The sequence below is a fragment of the Acanthopagrus latus genome, chromosome 2 (genome assembly GCF_904848185.1).
Source record: "Acanthopagrus latus isolate v.2019 chromosome 2, fAcaLat1.1, whole genome shotgun sequence".
NCBI lineage: Eukaryota > Metazoa > Chordata > Actinopteri > Spariformes > Sparidae > Acanthopagrus > Acanthopagrus latus.
In genome coordinates, this window is record NC_051040.1 from 9127262 (window position 1) to 9146979 (window position 19718).

At 42.8% G+C, this 19718-nt stretch overlaps 2 protein-coding genes across 4 annotated transcripts; both read left to right on the forward strand.

Annotated features, from left to right (window-relative positions):
- Positions 1-1476: 1476 nt before the first annotated feature.
- On the forward strand, positions 1477-14733 carry wdr81 (WD repeat domain 81). 2 transcript variants are annotated; one of them, XM_037121691.1, is made up of 12 exons: positions 1477-1794; positions 2525-3043; positions 3705-7282; positions 7360-7467; positions 7611-7810; positions 7928-8109; positions 8776-8941; positions 9255-9420; positions 9544-10362; positions 10510-10655; positions 10817-10999; positions 12881-14733. In XM_037121691.1, exons 2-12 carry the CDS (start codon positions 2682-2684, stop codon positions 13205-13207), a joined length of 6237 nt encoding a protein of 2078 aa, XP_036977586.1. In that variant the 5' UTR covers positions 1477-1794; positions 2525-2681; the 3' UTR covers positions 13208-14733. The 2 variants fall into 2 exon arrangements, with proteins under 2 accessions (XP_036977586.1, XP_036977597.1); XM_037121702.1 differs by having other exon boundaries at positions 1477-1635.
- Positions 14734-15259: 526 nt separating this feature from the next.
- On the forward strand, positions 15260-19657 carry serpinf2b (serpin peptidase inhibitor, clade F (alpha-2 antiplasmin, pigment epithelium derived factor), member 2b). Of its 2 annotated transcripts, XM_037118878.1 has the most exons (10): positions 15260-15478; positions 15862-15962; positions 16073-16141; positions 16241-16315; positions 16465-16750; positions 16908-17051; positions 17192-17380; positions 17517-17659; positions 18581-18785; positions 18897-19657. In XM_037118878.1, the coding sequence occupies exons 3-10, from the start codon at positions 16088-16090 to the stop codon at positions 19247-19249; spliced, it is 1449 nt and encodes a 482-aa protein (XP_036974773.1). In that variant the 5' UTR covers positions 15260-15478; positions 15862-15962; positions 16073-16087; the 3' UTR covers positions 19250-19657. The 2 variants fall into 2 exon arrangements, with proteins under 2 accessions (XP_036974773.1, XP_036974764.1); XM_037118869.1 differs by lacking the exon at positions 15862-15962.
- Positions 19658-19718: the final 61 nt, after the last annotated feature.

Below are 19718 nucleotides of genomic sequence, written 5' to 3' on the forward strand. Positions count from 1 at the left end.
ACTCCCTTCCTCAAAAGATTGGCTCAATGTGCACCCAGTGCTCCTGGCCAAACGTGCTTTCGAAATATTCATACATACAAATATGCATTCCTAAGTTGTGTTTGTTCATTCAACTAGAGTTGCTTTGTTAACAGCCTTCCCAAATGCTGACATTTTTTGTATGAATAGGAAATTATGAGTGTATTACATTGTACTGGATGTAATAAATTGACCATAGAAACAAGTTAATTCTATTCATTCTCTGTTTTCACATTTATGTGTAATAAAATGTCCAACTTTAAGTCATTCTTAAGAGAACTTTGGTCAGAGTTTTGTGGAAAAATAACTCAAGCATGCAAAATGAACCTGATGCAGTAGAAATCCTGATTTCATTGTCATACTAGTCAAACAGAGATCCCATTTGGCTTCCAGTCATAATTTCTGTCAACATGGCAACCTCGTGTTGTGCCAGAATACAACACTGGTAAAAAGAAGTCTTGGTGCACATCTTTTTTTGGACATACTGAGTCAAAGTTGGAGCCACTTAAACAAAATAAAAGATCAAATGACTGCAAAATTGCATCCTGTGTATGTCTGGGGGATCTGTCTGTGAAATTACACACATAGTGCCACCTTGTGGATATGACTGTCATAACACCCCAATCAGTGTCACTGAGCAAAATCAGACTCTGTAGACTTAAGGAACCGTCAGCTGGGGAAGTATTTATGATGGGCTGGTACCTGAAATAAGAGGAGTATTTCCCAGAAACATTAAAGGTCCACAGATCTGTTTGCAGAATAGGGAATATATTACTGCCAATCACACATTCATTAGTGTATAGGCACCTAAAAGTAAAATTGTTGAAAATTAATAATTTTATGTGTACAGTTAATGCAGCTTCTCCTCATAAAGCAATAAAATGGTTCAAATAAAGTGCTTCAAAGGACGGGCCACTGCAGCTCTGACAACACGTACTGTTAAAACTGTAACAATGCATTATCTCTGCAGATAAAGTTATGTTTTCACCTCCAGTTTTTAAAGATGATTATAGATTGTTGGTTTGTGAGCGGGGTTACACAAAAAGGACTAAATAGGTTTGCAGGAAACTTGGATGGAGGATGGGTCCTGGCCTAGAATAGACATCAATTACTTTTGCTGCAGATCTGGATATAGAGACAGATCCAGGAATATTTTTTCCGTTGATTTCTCGTGGAATAATGCAGCAATTGTGAAGAAAAAAATCACATGAGTTTAGGTGTGAACATCTGAGATCTGGTGATCTTAAATGATGTTTAAGCAGATTTAATTTAGAGTGATACAGGGTTGTTAGGTTTGACACTGGTGCCATTGTAGTTGTTAAACCAAATTAAATCAAATCACAGACATAGATATCTCCCTATTTCAGTCTAGGGAACAGTTTATTATCTACTTCTGCTCTGCACAGTAACCATAAAAGCCACTTCTGTATTGAGGACCTTGTGCAGGTCGTTGAGGAAGCAGCCTGCCCTGCAGCAGCAGCAGCAGCAGCAGCAGTCACATGAGATGGGGCTGGTGTTGTGTCACGTGAGGAGTCGTTTCTAAAACATGGCTCCAACGAGTTCAGAACAAAAACACCATCGGCCGACTGACTGCTGTCTGTCTGCTGACACGCATCGGTAAACATCACAAAATGGAGCATGTGGCTGGCTGTCGCCCCGCAGCATATCCGTGTTTTATTAAGTTCATTTAGTACGAAGTCATCATGCGTGAAGCCGGCGGTGCATCGTTAGCTTAACGCTAGCTAGCTAGCTGTCAACTGCTACAAGTGGTGAGAGGTGAGCTAAACATTAAGCAGTGAGCGCTGTTGTTCTTTCTCTTTTGCTCTGTAATAACACTGGATATACATTAAATCGGTAGAACTGCTCGTCGTGAAAGTGATGTTAGTAACCATATCATTTTATTTGCGCTTGCCAGAGCTGAGTAGCGTAACGTTAGCCACTTCGCTAAGCTAACTTTTAGCATTAAGTTGACGTTACTTCCCCAATTCCCAGCTCACTTCCTATTACCTCTAACGTGAAAGGGCTCGTCAGTAGCTAAGTGACAGATAAGCCGACATGTGTTGGAGGGTACAGTGTTTACAGCTGGGCTTTCTCATCTACTGGGTGTTATCTCTGCCGACCAGCTAGTAGCCGAGCTAACGGACTTCGAAATTTATTCAAACTTAGAACTGTTTTTCGTTTTCGGAAGCTGTCACAAGTAAATTGAGTTATTACTTTTGTCACTTATTACTTATGGGGAATATTCAGCTCAAATCGGTGCAATTGTTTCTTTAAGCAAACTTAGCCGATGCAGCTCAGTCATGTGAGCTGAGCTCAAACTTCGGGGACTTGCAGCTGAACAGGAAGTCACCATCTCCACCGATTTCACATCACTGTTATTGCAGCCCTCAGGGTTTTCTCCTCTGTTTAAATACAACCGTCTTATCGTTACAGTGTTGCACAGTAGTGTTATTGTAAAAGCAACTCAAAAGCAGCAGTTGCTCAGCTTATATGCTTTGCTTTGCAGTTATTTCCTCAGAGGGACGGGTGGAAGAGGAGATTGATCTGCCCTTGATGACTTTGTTTTCGACATCCATGAATGGCTGAAAGTCATCCTTGTGGGAGACAGTGAGGCGCGCGCAGCAGGACCTTGTGCGACTTTTGACAAGCATTGGAAACTCACCATGGATTGGCTGATGCATGCGGTTGAGAAAGACTTGGGGGTTGACCGACGGCAGCAAGGCCCAGGTCCCCGTCCCAGGGAGCTTGTAGCCCTCGTTCCTATACGTTGGGTGATGGGCCTGAGGGAGAGGAGGATCATGCGCTGTGCCCGCTTTGACAGCATCAGCGAGGCAGAAGTTCGCACCTACCTTCAGTGTTCCCAGGCGAAGTTGCCTCCTGGCTGGACACGCGTGTGCATTCAGGGTCTGAGGAAAAGCAAACTGAGCTACAGATTGGCCAGAGACCCCTGTCTTCAACAAATGGAGTTCATGTCACAGGATTCTTATGTCAAAACCATGCAGTGTGTGTCACAACATAATGTCAGGTACGATTTATACTCCAATTTTCTACTGCACTGCTTGCCACTTTGCGTTTGTGCTGAAGCTCAATCAACGTAAAATTCTCATTTTAAGAGGATTTGTTATTCCCACAACTATTAGGTCATTATTTGTGAACAGTGATGCCTGTCATCCAAAGAGCTTTCTGTGATCATTTTAAGTAGAGCCCTAACAATGAAATGGTTAATCAGTTAGTTGATCTACAGAAAATGAATCAGCAACAACTGTAAATGTTAACTATTCAAGTAACTTATCCAGCAGAAATACCAAACCGTCGCTGCTTCCACCTCTGAAAAGTGCGCATGTATTAGTCGAACCATTTTTTCCAACAAGCTTCATTTAGATCTATTTCTCCCTTCTTTGATTAAGATTGGGCACTTCTTAAATGTGAATATTCTCTGGAATATTTTCTCTTCTTCAGTCGTCTGTGACATTAAACTGAATATTTCTGGATTGAGTACAAAACAGGACAGTTGAAATGGTCAGCTTGGACTTTGGGAAACACTGATCAAAATTTTTCACCATTTTCTGACTTTTGTATGCCAAGCAACTAATCCTTTAATCGATGAAATTACCAATAGATTAATGAACAATGAATATAATCCTATAATATATCAGCTTTTCTGTGCTTTTGTTTCTCTTTTCTAGAAACCTGTGGCGTGAAGCTCATTACAAACTTGTGCAGGAATATGCAGGAGCTGGTGAGCAGATGCATACTGCGGCTGTAGATGCTGTGCGTCATGCTTTACAGAGGCTCTTCAATTCCACATTTGTTTCATCTGACAAAGTGTCACCATCCCTTTCTCCAGCCAGAGAAAAAGAGAAAGAAAACTACTTGCCATCAAGTTCATCCTGTTTTTCCAAGTCTCAGTCAGACCATCTGTGTCCTAATGTTCTACCTGCAGAGTGTCTGCTGGAGACAGCAGAGATGCTCTACGTGATTCTACCTTACACTCAGTATTCACTCCATGATATCGTCTCCTTCAGCCCAGCCAAGCTCGCTAACAGCCATGCCAAAGTGTTGTTCATTCTCTACCAGTTACTAACAGCTCTGCAGGCATGTCATGCAGCAGGTCTGTCTTGTGGAGAGCTCTCCCTGCTAGACATAGCAGTAGATGAGCAGCTCTGCAGCCGTCTCAAACTCAACCTTGCCCATTACGAGGATCTGGGGGCAGAAGCAGATGCTAATGGTCATGTTACTGGCAGACAAGTGCCAAAAAGTGTCCTGCCCAGGGACAACTCATGTGAGAGCCAACAGAACAAAAGACTTTGCAAAGACTGTTTTGGTGAGCTCAAGACATTGGTTCTGGATTGGGTTCATGGACGAGTCAGTAATTTCCGCTACCTGATGGAACTGAACAGGCTAGCAGGACGGCGAGAAGGAGACCCTAATTATCACCCAGTGCTGCCTTGGGTGGTGGATTTCACTGTGCCATTTGGGAAATTCCGTGACCTCAGGAGGTCAAAGTTTAGGCTCAATAAGGGCGATAAGCAGCTGGACTTCACATATGAGATGACCAAAGAGGCTTTGGCAGCTGCAGTGGGTAATGGGGTAGGTGGAAGCGGCGTAGGTGGAGACCTCAGTGGCTCTGTTGGTGCTGGTGGTGCTGGACAGCCTGAACACCTCCATGTACCTCATCACATATCTGATGTGCTCTCAGACATTACCTACTATGTCTACAAAGCCCGGCAGACACCCAAATCAGTGTTGTGCAGCCATGTCAGATCCCAGTGGGAGCCCAATGAGTACCCTGCCAGCATGGAGCGCATGCAGAGCTGGACCCCCGATGAGTGCATTCCAGAGTTCTACACAGATCCCTCCATTTTCCGCTCTATCCACCCCGACATGCCGGACCTGGATGTGCCTCCCTGGTGCAAGTCAGTAGAGGAGTTTATTGAGGTCCATCGGCGCCTTCTGGAGAGTAGAGAGGTGTCCCAGCATTTGCATCACTGGATAGATCTCACATTTGGCCATAAGCTGTCTGGTAAAGAAGCTGTCAAGGCCAAGAATGTGTGCCTGCACCTAGTGGACAACCATACCAACCTTACTACCTATGGTGTAGTTCAGCTGTTTGACCAGCCCCACCCGCCTCGCTTATCTCCTTCTCAGTACGCTCCAGCAGAACCTCCTCTCCTTGGCCTTGCTGCTCTCAATGTGCCTTCTCTACACATCCCTCAAATAGACACCATGGCTGACACTGTGGATGGAATGGTGCCAGAGTCCACAGGGTGTGAGTCCAGTAGCTGGACCATGGTAGACAGAGATGAAGAGCTTGAACAAGGTATGGAAGCTTTGGACTCATTGGCGGCCGCTGGCTCATCCAGTTCTGTGTCCTCCTCTGTGCCAATGCCAAGCATCAGTACAGCTGGAGGAAAGATGGGAGGAGAGCACACAGCGCTTATTGTATCTCAGTCCCCCAGTTCATTCCCCGGGGATTTCACAAGTGGCTTAGGCCCTGGTTTACGCAGTGCCATGTTACAAAGAGGTGGGCCAACGAACAAAAAACACGGGGAGGGGAGTGTGACCACCAACAGCATAGAGGAAATCAAGATCGTCCTCCCTGAAGGCTTCAACCCATTGCAGCCTTTGGAAGAACTGGAGAAGTTGAACAATTTCCTGGTGAAGAGTCTGCACGCTGAAGTGTGGCATCCTGCCGGATCTGCTGGCTGCATGAGAGATGGTGTGATGACTGAATCGCTACCCTCTCTAACACAACTCTACCAAAGAGACATGCAGGCCCTCGGTGTTCTCATCGCTGAGATATTTTACTCCTCTAAACTGAGAGGACTAAAACCAGGAAACTGCCTTAGACAGCGTTTCCAAGCTGTCATGAAGCTATGCTCTGCTAGTCTCCGTGATGTGCCACTGTCTTTGCATCATGCTCTTGAGACCCTGCTGCTAGTGGAGAAGCACTCTGGAATGGCACACAGAGAATTACCAGACTGCCCACGTCCACTTCTATTCAAATATGACCCCATCTGTGATGGTCTGCCTCCTCCAAACCCCTGCCAGTTGTTGAACTCAATCATCACCCCCTTTCCTTTCCCTTCCTATTTTGCAGCACTTCATGGTTTCATCTTTTCCTACCACACCAAGATGGAGACTACTTGTAGTCTTCAAGGAAGAGATGTTGTCTTTCACCTGTGGCAGCAGCTTGAGACACTGTTGAGGGGTAACATCACAGCTGAAGGTCTTGAGATTCTCTTGCCCTTCATTCTAGCCCTCATGCTTGAGGAGTCCACTGCTGTCTATGCTGCTTGGTACCTTTTCGAGCCCATCTCTAGAGTGCTCGGTCCCAGAAATGCAAACAAATACTTACTGAAGCCACTGATCAATGTTTATGAAAACCCTAACTGCCTGCGTGGACGGTTCTATCTTTATACTGACTGCTTCATTCTACAACTGATTGTGAGGCTTGGCCTGCAGGCGTTTCTGTCCAGCTTACTCCCCCATGTGCTGCAGGTCATCACAGGCTTTGAAAGCTGTATCTCGGGCTCGGCTGGGGGGGCTTGCAAAGGGCTGAGGGGAGGCACATGTAATCTAGGAGAGGAAGAAGAAGAGGACTTTCAGTGTGGTGAGGTGCGGCCATCTTCTGGGTCTGTTAGTGGTAATATGGGAGGTAGCAGTGGACCCACTGGAGGAGTCGGTGTGGTGGGAGATGCAGGACTAGTTGATTACTCCTCTGGCATCAGTCTAAATGACCAAGTGTTTCTCTCAGAGGCAGAGGACTTTCAGAATGGGTTTTATGACAACAGTGGAGCAGGGGTGGCTGCTGGGAAACAGCAGAGCCAAAACTCCGCTGCCAAGGATCAAGACCAAGAGTCGCTTAGTGTGGGGAAACTAAGTGACAAAAGCAGCACAAGTGAGCTCTCACTGGGTGATGGAGACTCAATGCGGGATCGAGCCAGTCTCAAATCAGCTGACAGCAGCCAGGACCTGAAACACGCTAGCGAGGGAGAGGACGGAGGGGAGCTGGAGGAAGAAGAGGTGACTGAGACTAACGACAGTAGAGAGGGAACAGACAACAGTGCTGTTCCCAACATGGAGCTCACACTCTCTGGTTGCACAGAAGCTTCAGGAGCCACAGTAGCCACTCTGGAAGGTGACTTTGTGAATGGAATGGAGCTGGAAGAGACTGAGAAAGGCAATGTGGGAGAGCCGGAGGAGGATGACGACCACGATCCATCAGAAGAGTCTGAGGAGAAGGAGCACAAGATTCTTCTAGGTGAGTGAATGGTTGAGGTTTTTGTAAACCATTTGTTTATTGACCGATTAATGTCTATGTCTTGTCTCCACACACAGATACAGTCTGCAAAACAGTTCGATGGCTGTCGGCAAAGCTCGGACCAACAGTGACGTCTCGATTTGTGGCCCGAAATTTGCTGCGATTGCTCACAAATTGTTACATTGGTATGTCAATTTACACCTAAAGCTTTCTTTGCCTAAATCTGTACACCTGTATTTTACAAGACCATGCTCTGGAGTTTTTGTCTTACAAACATGCCTTTCACGTTTTCTTCTCCACCTTTCCTTCTCATGTTCTCTGCCTGCAGGAACTGAGAAACACCAGTTTGTGGCCCCCACATCAGAGGAGAGCAGCCTGGAGAGTGTGGGAATGGGCAGTGTGTATGAGAAGAAACCTGTTGTTGGTGACCACACAGCAGGGCCTGTGTTGGAGTGTCTCATCTACATAGCTCAACTTTATGGAGAGCCTGTACTCACTTACCAGTACCTGCCCTATATAGGATATCTGGTATGGCCCAAAATAAAGAGAACATATAATTAAACATATAAAACCTTTTTATGGAAACTAATTGTCTAAAAACATTAACAAAATGTGCTTTGATCTGACAACTGTGTGTATTTTCAGGTTTCTCCGCCTTCCTCACAGCGTCTCAACACGCGTAAGGAGGCCAGTCTGCTCGGCGCCGTTGCACTTTCACATAAGATCATTGTCTTTCTCTCTGATGCCACACTAATGGACATGCTTATGAAGATCAATCAGGATGTGCTCCTGCCACTGCTGGACCTGCTCACCACTCCTCGAATGGGGTAAATAACACACATTACAAATACACACATACTCAAGATGTATGTTGAGTCATAATAATGGATGAGCGAGAGCACCATTATCTGTATCTGTTCAAGCCACTAAATTATTTGTATCTTGGACCGAGCATGGCTTGAAGAAGCGGTTTATGGTCCTTATACCAGAAGTTGATTTAGGCCTGAAATGTACATTGGCTGATCAGATGTTTCAATATTTATTGTTAGTTTGAGGTTTTTTTGACAAAACAGCTTCAGAATTGAGCGTTGGATCAACGTTTATGATTTGATTGAGCTATTTTGTTTATTTTTTACTTTTTTAAACTTCACTAAATAGCCTAAGTCATCTATGTAATAATAGTACTTACACATCTTACTTGGATGATGCTCACTTCAGCAAGTACTTCCTCAACCCAAATTATAACATGGTCTCATTTTTCCATTGGTTTCTACCCAGCACCTCCTATTTTTTTGCATGTGGATGTATATGCTTTTGCATACTCTTTAAATAATTTATAATTGTTTTCAATTATTCAAACACATATCACGTAACAGAATGTTGCAAACAGATTGTTTTGATTTTTATTTGTCACACATTGAATTAGATTTTTTATGTCTTTTTCAAACATGCCACAATACATCTGTCATTCATCCTCTGCTTGCTGTGCCCAGGTTCCCCAGCGGGGTGCAGACACGCACTGCCGTCTGTCTCAAGACACTCAGCCTGATGGCTCTCATCTGTCTGCGCATCGGGAGGGAGATGGTGCAACAGCATATGGCTGACACTCTGCGTCGGTTCTTTGCTGTTTTCTCTCTGCTGCATTCTCTGCAGCATCAGGTATGCACACGCACACCCCAACACAACAAACACCACACAGCACATGAAGACTGACAAGGCTCGCATCAAATCTACTTCTAGACAAGCTTTCAACAAGCAGATGTGTCAAAAAGGGATTTACAAAAACAGAACAAAACACAAAAGCAGATGAAAATATGGAACGAAAATAAAAACGAGACAGAAACAATGACAGAACGTCAGAATGTCTTGTCTTGTTGCATTAGATAATTTAAAGGTTTCTTCATGTATTTGTACCCATTTCTATTGGAAACAAAACTGTAAATACATAGATGTGGTGACTGTCTTTCTGCAGCTGGACAGTGCCCCTCGCAGAGTTGTAGGAGAAGTCACTGTCGTGGACGTCTGTACACCTGAGGAGTCGAATGTGACGTATGAGTTGGGGGTATTGGAGGAGCTGCAGACTGTATTTAACCCAGAGATGGCTCATGCCTCTTACATCCCATTCTATTGCCTCATAGGTAGGAAATGTCAAATACAAAATACTGTAACTGGCAGGAAATAGACAGTATCCTCTGTGCTAAAATCAAGTGTATTTTTACACCCCGGAGGTATAAATCAATGCTTTATTGTGATTTCTGTAGGTGATGTAGCAATTCGGAAGCTGGTCCCCAACCATGAGCTGGTCTGGCAGTTGGCACAGTCGTACCACCAGAGTGTGAGCCAGAGGATTTCAGAGACGAACCTTACAACAGCGTCCAGGGTGCCTCCTTCCTCTATGGGTCTCTCTACGGGTTTTGCCAGACGTGCAGGTTGTAGCCCATTCCCTGCTCCCTCGACTAGCTCCACCCAGCTAGGAGACTCCCTCCCTGAGTCTGGCACATTTGGAAGCCACCTGGTAGGAAACCGTATCCAAGTGTCTCGGGATGCTGATTATGATGGCAGCCCGAACTTGGGCAGCTCTTGGGGGCGGTCCAGCCATACCACCCCCATCATCACCACTGCCTCCACCTTCACCACTCCATCTGTTGGCACCGCTTCCTTTTCCTCCTCCTGGGTGACAGGCCCCACCCTAGAAGACAGTGCTCTGAAGCAGGAGCTCCCTCGCAGTGGCCGCTCCCTGCAAGGCAACTGGTTGGCCTACTGGCAGTATGAGATCGGCCTCAACCAGCAGGATCCACACTTCCACTTCCACCAGATCCGACTGCAGAGCTTCCTGGGTCACTCTGGCACCACAAAGTGTTTGGCACCTCTGGCAGGAGAGGATTACTTCCTTTCTGGGAGTAAAGACAAGACTGTGAAACTCTGGCCCCTATATAACCATGGTGATGGAACTCAGGAAGTGGAGCCCAGGCTGACATATAACGACCATCGAAAGTCAGTCTTTTATGTTGGACAACTGGAGGCTTCACAGGAGGTAGTCAGCTGTGATGGTAGTGTACATCTATGGGACCAATATACAGGTAAGAGAAAATCAAGACTAATATATTCTGCTCATGATTACAACTGTGCTTCTATAAAATTGTTCATGTTGTTGGAAGATGCAAGACTCAAATGGGTGAAGCGAAAATTACTGTACTGTCTTAACACGCTATATCTGTCGTCCTCAGGCAAGCAGATCCGCTCGTATGAAGCCGTGGATGGGAAGAATCCAATCACAGCTGTCACCACCATGCCAGCTCCACACTGCAGTGTTGTTTTTGGCAGTGCAGATTCTGTTCTCCGCTTCATTGATCCTCGCAAACCAGGACTGCAGGTAGCAATTTCACTTAGCAAGCTCATTCCGTTGAGCCCTTATCCAAAGTCCTGCATCCATCAATTATCAATCATTACCATGATTTCTAAGCATGTTTTACTTGTCTCCACTGTAGAGTTATTTCAGCCTTAACAGTGACAAATCTTCCCCTCCGTCCCCAGCATGAATTCCGTCTGGCATACAACAATGTGAGCGCCGGGCTCATCCGCTACCTGGCAGTGAGCCCTTCAGGCCGCACTGTGGCTGCAGGGTTCTCATCTGGATTCATTGTTCTGCTAGATGCACGTACTGGACTTATTCTGAAGGGCTGGCCTGCTCATGAGGGAGACATCCTCCAAATGAAGGTATAGAAAGAAAGTTTATGTGTGTTTGTGTGTGGTTTTCTTTAACTAACTGAGCAGGCTGCCCCTGGAAATAATCTTGTAGTCAGTAGTCAGTGTTAGGGATAGGTATTGTTAGGATTTTTATTAATCCACCAAAGAGCCTGCAATCGTTGCGGAAGGTTATCTGATGAGTGTTTCCCCTATATGCATTCTGCTGCTGGATTTTCAGTGCTGCTGCAGAAAAAAAAGACATGATTTAGTAGGTTTAATATCACAGGCGAATGATGAGCATGTGTCGCTTTCTTGTTTTAAAAAGTCACACCTTGCTCAAACGATGGCCACGCACTAATTTGAACCCTAATAACACTAAGTACTCATATTCAACGTGTTTCATAACACTGACATGTGTGGGACTCTTAACAGTCAAGTTGTTTACACAAGACGTGGGCCGGCAGACGCAGTCAACCAGTGTGTCACATAAATGGGTGGTTGAAACTTGTAGTAGCCATACAGCCGTACATCAACCAGCAGAATCTATGAAATCACACTTTCTGGAAAAAAAAGTGAAAACTAATGGATGAGCCTGACTGTGGAAATCACAACCCACTCGACAGTTCAAATCAGCTACTTGGCACTTGTGTTGACTCATTTATTCTTATCGACCCACATTACATCAATATGTCTTAACCTCTTGATCGGTTATCAACTTGCAATATTGGATATTTTGACGCTTGACCCATTATTGATGCATGTTGAGAGCTTGGTGTAAGAGGGGTTTTTACTAATAGTTTTCAAAATGTGCAGGTGTAGTGTTCATCTATTCTTAACTGTGCACCATACATGTTTCAACCCGAGCTGTTGCATAACATCATCACATTTCCCAAAACATCTTCTTGAAATGTGTTGTAAGAGTCTGTTACTGTATTCCTGGACCACCTCGTGTGCTCAAGCCAGAAGGTGTGGCTGTACGTTTTGAGTCGTCATGTGATAAATATTCAAGAAGACGAATAGCCAAATGGCTTTTATTTTGACATTCCCCAAAGGTAGTGAGGGAGAGATATGAAGTGGTGCAGAGATGGTGAAAGTTGTACCCAGCAAATCTGTTGTCAACAGAGCGCAAGGATGAGCAAACTTTATTTAACCCCAAATTAGGTCAAGGATTGTATCTCTAGTTTTAAAGGCACAAGCTTACGCAAATATGGACACAGGTTACTCATTAGAAAGACCACATTGGTTCTTATTGGTACATCCATATTACTCAGACTTCCCCTCAATTGTTTGCTGTATTAATCACTGGCTTTTTTATTCATTTTTTATTTTATATTTTTTATATATTTTAGCTGGGACAAATAAAGTCATGATCTTGTATTATTTCAAATACATTTTGTCGAAATACCAAAATAATCCAAGGTATTGCACTCCTTGCTAAATGTTCTAAGTTTGTAGGTTTAGGAACATGAGTCTTAAGTTTTTTGATTTTTTTCAGTAAATTAAGAAAGGGATATGGACAAATTGTCTGTAAACTGTGTTCTTATTAGTCTTTTATGTGTCGCATGTTTCTGTTTTAAAGACATTTTAATATGGAATAACCATTAAAGGGTAACTTCACCAATTTTACGCCTTAAAGTGTGTTTACAGCTCTTGAGGAGTACTACTGCGTATGTGGGGGAAAAAAAGTAGTATAAAGTGTTTCGTGGCTCCAGAGGAACCTTTTATTACATATACAGTAGTACTTACCAAGACCCATAAACACATGTCTTGTTTTTCTAAAGTATTCAGAAGAAGATTTAAAGTGCGTTGTTTGATATTTAATCATACATCTTGATAGAGGATGTTGGAAAACTGAGACTGGCAGTGTTTACTTAAATACTTAGTGTCCTTTCTTGTCTTTTCACTTTTCAGGCTGCTGAAGGAAACCTGGTCATCAGCTCCTCCACTGACTACACACTCACTGTGTGGAAAGATCTGGAACACAAGCCTCTCCGCCAGTACAAGTCGCAGTCAGACCCCATTCACGCCTTTGACCTCTACGGTTCTCAGATTGTAACCGGGACAGTGGCTAACAAGATCGGGGTGTACTCCATGGCAGACATCTCCCTGAGCCCTCTTAGCAGCACAAAGCTGAGCTCGGAGAACTTCCGCGGCACTCTGACTAGCCTGGCGGTCCTGCCCACAAAGAGGCTCTTGCTGCTGGGCTCTGAGAACGGGGCCGTCCGTTTATTAGCTTAGGAAAAATGGCTCCCAGCTACACTAAACTCTCTTAGCACTGACCTTGAAAGTGTCTTAATCGTGAAGACACCAGGTGTCTGAGCTCTCTCTCTCCCGTCTCCTGTACTTGAGGTCAGTTGTACTGGTGGGGCAGATTTTCAGTTCCACTAAATTGCTTTTTGAATGAAGCAGCACAAGTAAAGGCATTGGATAAGCTACATGTCTAATGAATCTTGCCACTCTGGCTGTTAGCACCAGATTTGATGAACAGGAAACGTGCCACGCAGTAAACATCTATCATGTACAGTAAAGCCCATGATTTTTTTTTTAAAAAAAGCCTATAAATGTATAGATAGTATATAATAGGACATTCTTCTTTTGACAAGGTCATTTGTTCCTTTTGACAAGGTCAGTTATTCTGTTCAAAAGAATGAATCAGAAGACGTGCTCAGGAAGGTGGAACCAGACACGGTTCTTATGTAGTGTTTACACTTTCCAAATAGATGCATAACAACACCAAAAATACATTGACCTCAACTTTCATTTCCCTTGATGTTAGATTACATGCGTATCCAAATGCACTGATTAAACTATGCAGTATTTGTAGATCATTTGTTTGTGTTGGCATCACTCCGTCTTTCATGAGAGTTGTTTCACATTAGCTTGTTGATACATCTTGAACAATAAAAGTACGCTCACTGTTTTGTCGACAGTCTCGGTGCATCTTCTCAGAGCGGAAGACGCTTCAATGGGTCGTCGCACACAAAAGTAAATTACTGATGCACAGCCTTTATTCTACTGCACAAGTATAGCCTGAAGTGTAACATTTAGATTCTCACACAGATTTTAAGGACTGAATGTTTTTATCCACTAATAAATTACTTGAATTTGCTTTGGCATTTTTAAACAGTTGATTTAGCAGTCAGAACCTGTAGCAACATACTGGGAGTGCATCTAGGCAGACACCACTTTGACTAGACCCACCACTTTCTGATTTCTAACTTCAGAAGCTAACATAGGAGCAATACCTGCCAAGATAAACAGTTTTGCATTTCAACATTTATATGAAACTGCATATGAATATTATCAGAAAATGCCAACAAAGGTTGAAAATCAATAAAAACGTGGTTTATCTTGCTGCAGTAGAGATTTTTTGCTCCTTAGACCAAGCTCAGTTTTCACAAAACTCTCTCCATGAATTCAAGTTATAAAAGGCCACTAGCATCAACGATCAAAGCTCTCCCCTTTGTATGAGTTTTATTACTGTCATACTGTAAAACACAGTTTGCCTACTTTTCTAATAATTTGCCCAAAGCTCAAAATGCTCTGACAAGTGTATTAAACCTTTTGATATTTTGTGTTTTTTGTAAATCTGGAGTGAAAGCTCAATAATCCTAAAACAACAAACTTTTGTTTTTAAAAAAAAATAAATTTGTAGTTGCATATTGATCATTGGTTACAATTGTTCCAGTATATCTTTGAACATTTCAAGAAAAATCAATGAGAAAGCTTATTTATTAACTGGATTAATAAAAAAATAAAAAAGATTTTGCCTCTGTGTTTTTTGTGTTCCAGTTGTTCTGTGTGATTCACCGGGATTCGTCATGACTCCCAGCTTTACTTTCTGATCTTGTCTGAGTCATTAGAGCTCAGTTTGGACAAAGTCCCCTCTTGTGTTTGCAGTCAGCTGTCATGTGATTTAGAAGATATCACTTTTGCTTAGTGGTGAAATTTGACCAAATCATCCGAACAAGTTTGTTGTTGTCTTGAATTCTGTCTTTGTCTTGAGAAGTTGTTGGTCACAGCATCAAACCAGCCATGATTTTTAGAGAAATCAGTGAAGTTTGGCTGAATGTTCTGTGAAGAAGGAAATCTGTCAAAGCCAGGGGTTTCTGGGAAATGTGGGCTTGTGTCCTCTGATGTCAAATGTGTAACTCTGGTGTCAGCAAACTGTTTTTGTTTGCCCACACCACGTAGGATTAACCCCACTTTGGCAATTAATCTATTACGTTTCCCGTCAAAGATTTAGTTGTGTCACAGTGTTATCACCTGCTCATTGAGATGCAAAACTGCTAAGCGTGTCAGTCTTCAATATTTAACCCTGGACAAGTCTCAGTAGATGCATTTACAAACAAATAGTGGCTGAAACAAGGCCTGATCAATGCAAGTTGATGTTTAACTGCTTGCTGAGCAAGTGCCAATCTTTGACTCTCAGGAATTCTGCCATCCGCAGTCACTTAGTCGCTCCTTTTTTGGACAAGGCAGCAGGTTTTTTACTAATTTAAACTGAAGGTAAGATCAAATATTTTCTCATAAATGTATTGGAACACTATGGGATGTCTGAATAACTTGAATATTTAGTGGAATATGCTGAATTTTACTGGAATTTTCATGGATGGCTCATGTTTGTGCATGGTCTGTAGATGAGTCTATGCTTCTACACTTTTTTTTAAAAAAACATTTGCATATTTTATGCTCACCACTACAATTCTCAACATTGTTCTTGCCTACGCAAGTGAAATTTAGTACATAGCCTATAATAATGTTTTATTGAACAATAAATCAGCAAAATTAGGATGTGGTTTAAGACAGCCTGGATGTGAGAGCACACACTTTGCAGTTTCTTTGTGGAGATCCTGTCTACACATTCCATTTGTGTGGCTTTCATGCTTTAGGCATACTTCCAGATGATCTGGGCTCCCTTAAAAGAGAGGGTGACTAAGTCGTACAGAGGTGTTTGAGATCAGCAGACCATACTTATCAAACTATAAACAAGGTGAGAGTGGTCTGTTTTTAGAGGCTTGACTGTGAGAGGTATAATATAAATCTTAAAATGTAACCAAGTGGGTTTTTTTTTTCAGCCAACATAATTTGTCTCTCTTACAGTTTTGTTATAAGGACATGGACTTTCGTCTGACACTCCTGTTCATCTGTCTCTGCTGCCAAGGAGTCACTGTAAAGCCCTGAAATTATTTATAAATCACTTTTTAGATTATGCTTGGCTATATAACACTGGTATGAATTGTTATTTTCTGCTGTCTGTCTACTCAACAGAATGCTGAGGTGGCAGACAATGAGTCAATCCCTTTGGTGCCTCTCATTCCTCTGATGCCCAGCCACCCCATACAGGTGAGAGGCAAAAATAGAAATATTTGGAGATTTTTTTGTTTAGTTTTTTTTTTTTTTTTGGTTTATTGTCCTCATTTGTGCTGGCTGTCTACATTCACAGAAAACATGTCCTTGCATTTTTAACTTTTGTTCCTATTCCTGCCTTTTAGAAAGCAGAAAACGAAAGTACACCAGAACCAGGAACGGCATACACCACAGAAGCACCTGAAACTGTAACAGCCACAACTAATAGGACCAACGGGGGCTCATCAGAGGAGGAACAAGATGAGGATTGTCTGTCTATTGGCCGAAGCCCACAGTCCAGAGAGGCCATCGCCGCTGCCATTCAGAAACTGGGAGTGCAGCTGCTGCAGAACCTGGAGACGTCGGCAGAGCAGCCAAATGTCATCATATCTCCCTTCAGCATATCATTAGCACTCTCCCAATTGGCTTTAGGTATGTATGTCCTGCTGCTTTTACTTAGCACATTGTCCCTAAACAGCCAATTTTCTACATGTATTCTCTCACCACATTTAAAGAATTGTGTCAGCAATTTGCCCAAGTATATAGTCGTCTTGAGACCTTCACAGAATTGCACCCCTCCTCTTTACAGGTGCAGTAAATGAGACACAGGAGCTGCTGATGCATCATCTCCATGAACACACTCTCCCCTGCTACCACCAGTCTCTGCATAATGTCTTAAAGCAGCTCAGGAACAGTGACCTGCAGATTGCCACGCGTATCTTCCTGCGCCAAGGTTACTACCTAAAAACAACTGGGAGAGCATTTTTTTTTAAATGTACTATGAAGTTGAGACTGCGCAGCTCCTGCATGCAGAAACATTCATTTGATTTTATTTTCAATATTCAGAGGGTGTGTGTTCATTATGTCTTGTAGAGTTTCAGCCAAAGCAAGACTTTGTGGATGAATCTCAGCGGTTATATGACTCAGAGCCAGCGATCTTGGAGAGCCTGCAGCAGATAAACGACTGGGTGGACAACGCAACAAATGGAGTGATGACCGACTTCCTGTCTGCTCTGCCACCCAATCTGCTCCTCATGCTCATCAACGCTGTCCATTTCAAAGGTGAAATGTCCTCTTGTTCACCTAATTAGCCTTTTTTTCCCCCTACCCATTCTCCCCGAGATCCCAGTGGAAATTTCGAGTGAAATTTCACTGTGTTTGTATTTTACTGAGACCCCCTTGTCCACGTTACCCACAGGAGAGTGGAAAGCTCGATTCGACCCACGCTTCACCTCCAGAGGTGTGTTCTACCTTGACGACGAACACATGGTTGATGTGGAAGTGATGGAAGATGCCAAACATCCCTTGAGTTTATTTATTGATAATGAACTGGAGGCTCAGGTACAACATCACTCAGTCTTTATGGTTTAATCGGTGTCCCCATTTTATCATACAAGTGGAGATGCTACAGATGAATAGGGTAACATTTTTAACTGATGAACATCACCATGAATCTTCCCCAGTTGATTACTTACATTCAGACAATTATTATTTCTTTAGCATTACAAGTTTTCTGTCAAAACTTCTCTTCTTTGCAGTTTTCAAGACCAGAAATTCTTGTTTCATTTTGTTGAGATATTAAAGTCAAAGGTTTCTACTAAGGAACTTTTGGATATCTTTTTTTTTTTTTTATCACACATAAATCAGAAAATACTGTCAACAGCCATCAGAAAATAAATTTTTGTCATGTTTTTAAGGAATGAAATATTAAATAAATCGGCGAGTGAATTATTTATGAAGTAGCCTCTCTGTAAAAACCTTCAGAATGTAGTTTGGAGTGGAATTGGAAAGTTTGGTGTATGTATGTTACAGCTCTGAGTGTGACAAATACTCAATTTGAGAAAATGATGCATGTGTTAGAAAAATCCACACAATGTTTGACAAAAATGGTAAAAGGGATCAAAATGTTAACTAATAGATATTACCTTGAAATGTCCTCCTGTTCATCTCTTACATTAAAACAATTCTTTTTTGCATGTTAATTATAAGATTTCTGATACTTTGTATGTTCACGTGTGCTGATTAAGCTGCCTAATTTAATATAGGGTGATTTGCGTATCTGTCGAATCACAAAATAAACACCCGAATGTGTATTTTGGAGGTTTTCTTTCCAGTAATTGGACACAAGCGGTGTCATGGAAGCAAAATAGCCAAAAATCTAACAATGCATGAGCAGTGTTTTTAACTGTACTGTCTCCCCGACACTTAAATTCCTGACACAACCTCTGTTTCACTACAGCATCATTTCTTCTTCCTGTGCAGGTAGCAAGATTCCCATTCCAGAAGCTCATGAGCTTGTTGGTGGTCATGCCTTTGTCCGGCCAGGTGAATGTGTCTTCACTTTCTGCGAAGCTGAATTTCTCAGACCTGTATAATCGTCTGCCCAAGGAGAGGGCCATTCAAGTTAAAGTCCCCAAATTCAAACTGGAGTATGCTCAAGAGCTGCAGGATGTTTTTACCAAATTAGGTACGTCCTAATTTTTTTCTATGTGTTCTATTCACCACATAAATACTGTTATAACTTGATGGAAGTTGTACACATGCTCAAATTGACCCTGTCCTCTCTGCTATGTGTTAGGCCTCGGAGAGATGTTTTCCAGTCCGAACTTGGCTGAGATTGCAGACGGCCCCCTGCTGGTGTCCAGCGTGCTGCACAAGTCCAGCATGGAGATAAATGAGGAGGGTGCAGAGGCGGCTGCAGCCACCAGCGTGGTCATCTCACGGGCATCCAGCCCTGTTTTCCACCTGATCCAACCCTTCTTCTTTGCCCTAATGGATGATATGACACAAGTGCCGATCTTCATGGGTGTCATCAACAACCCAAATCCTGGAGCTCCTGTGTTGCAGAGAGGAGACCAAGGAAGCAAAGATAAAGTGGGATTCCCATTTGATAAGAATCATGTTGGCACATTTGGAGGCCCACCTAAGTAGGGACTGATACTGTTATCCCAGGGAAGACCAAGACCTCTGATTGTACAGATTAAATGTACAATATCGCTTAGCTGGATCAGAATGTGTGTGCAAACTTCATATGCGTCTTTTTGTCATTGTAGAATAAACACACTGTGTAGCCAAGTATCCCATGTAAAAAAACCAACCAAATATTTCTTTGAAAAAAGTTTTGCTGCATGAGATGATTGTCCTGGTCAAGTCAACTCTTGAAATTAGAAGATGACACCAGAAATGGTTCATAAAATGCCTACAACATTTAGATTTCCTAGGTTTCAAAATGTAAGGTCATTGTCACACCATGACTGCACTATTTTGTATGTAGTTTAATTTTGAGAGATGTCATCTAATATCTAATGAGGTAATAAATCTTAATAATTTGAATCACAACCTGTCAAGGTCATGTGTTTTATTATCTCCTGCAACTAAAAGTCTGTTACTGTGGCCTAAT

What these genes read in the sequence shown, in the direction of transcription:
- serpinf2b (XM_037118878.1), top strand. Translation starts at nt 16,088, where the DNA reads ATGGACTTTCGTCTGACACTCCTGTTCATCTGTCTCTGCTGCCAAGGA. An exon ending in TGCCCAGCCACCCCATACAG is followed by an intron (nt 16,316 to 16,464) that starts GTGAGAGGCAAA and finishes CCTGCCTTTTAG; the next exon opens with AAAGCAGAAAACGAAAGTAC. An exon ending in GGATGTTTTTACCAAATTAG is followed by an intron (nt 18,786 to 18,896) that starts GTACGTCCTAAT and finishes GCTATGTGTTAG; the next exon opens with GCCTCGGAGAGATGTTTTCC.
- wdr81 (XM_037121691.1), top strand. Translation starts at nt 2,682, where the DNA reads ATGGATTGGCTGATGCATGCGGTTGAGAAAGACTTGGGGGTTGACCGA. An exon ending in GCTCACAAATTGTTACATTG is followed by an intron (nt 7,468 to 7,610) that starts GTATGTCAATTT and finishes CTCTGCCTGCAG; the next exon opens with GAACTGAGAAACACCAGTTT. An exon ending in TCTATGGGACCAATATACAG is followed by an intron (nt 10,363 to 10,509) that starts GTAAGAGAAAAT and finishes TGTCGTCCTCAG; the next exon opens with GCAAGCAGATCCGCTCGTAT.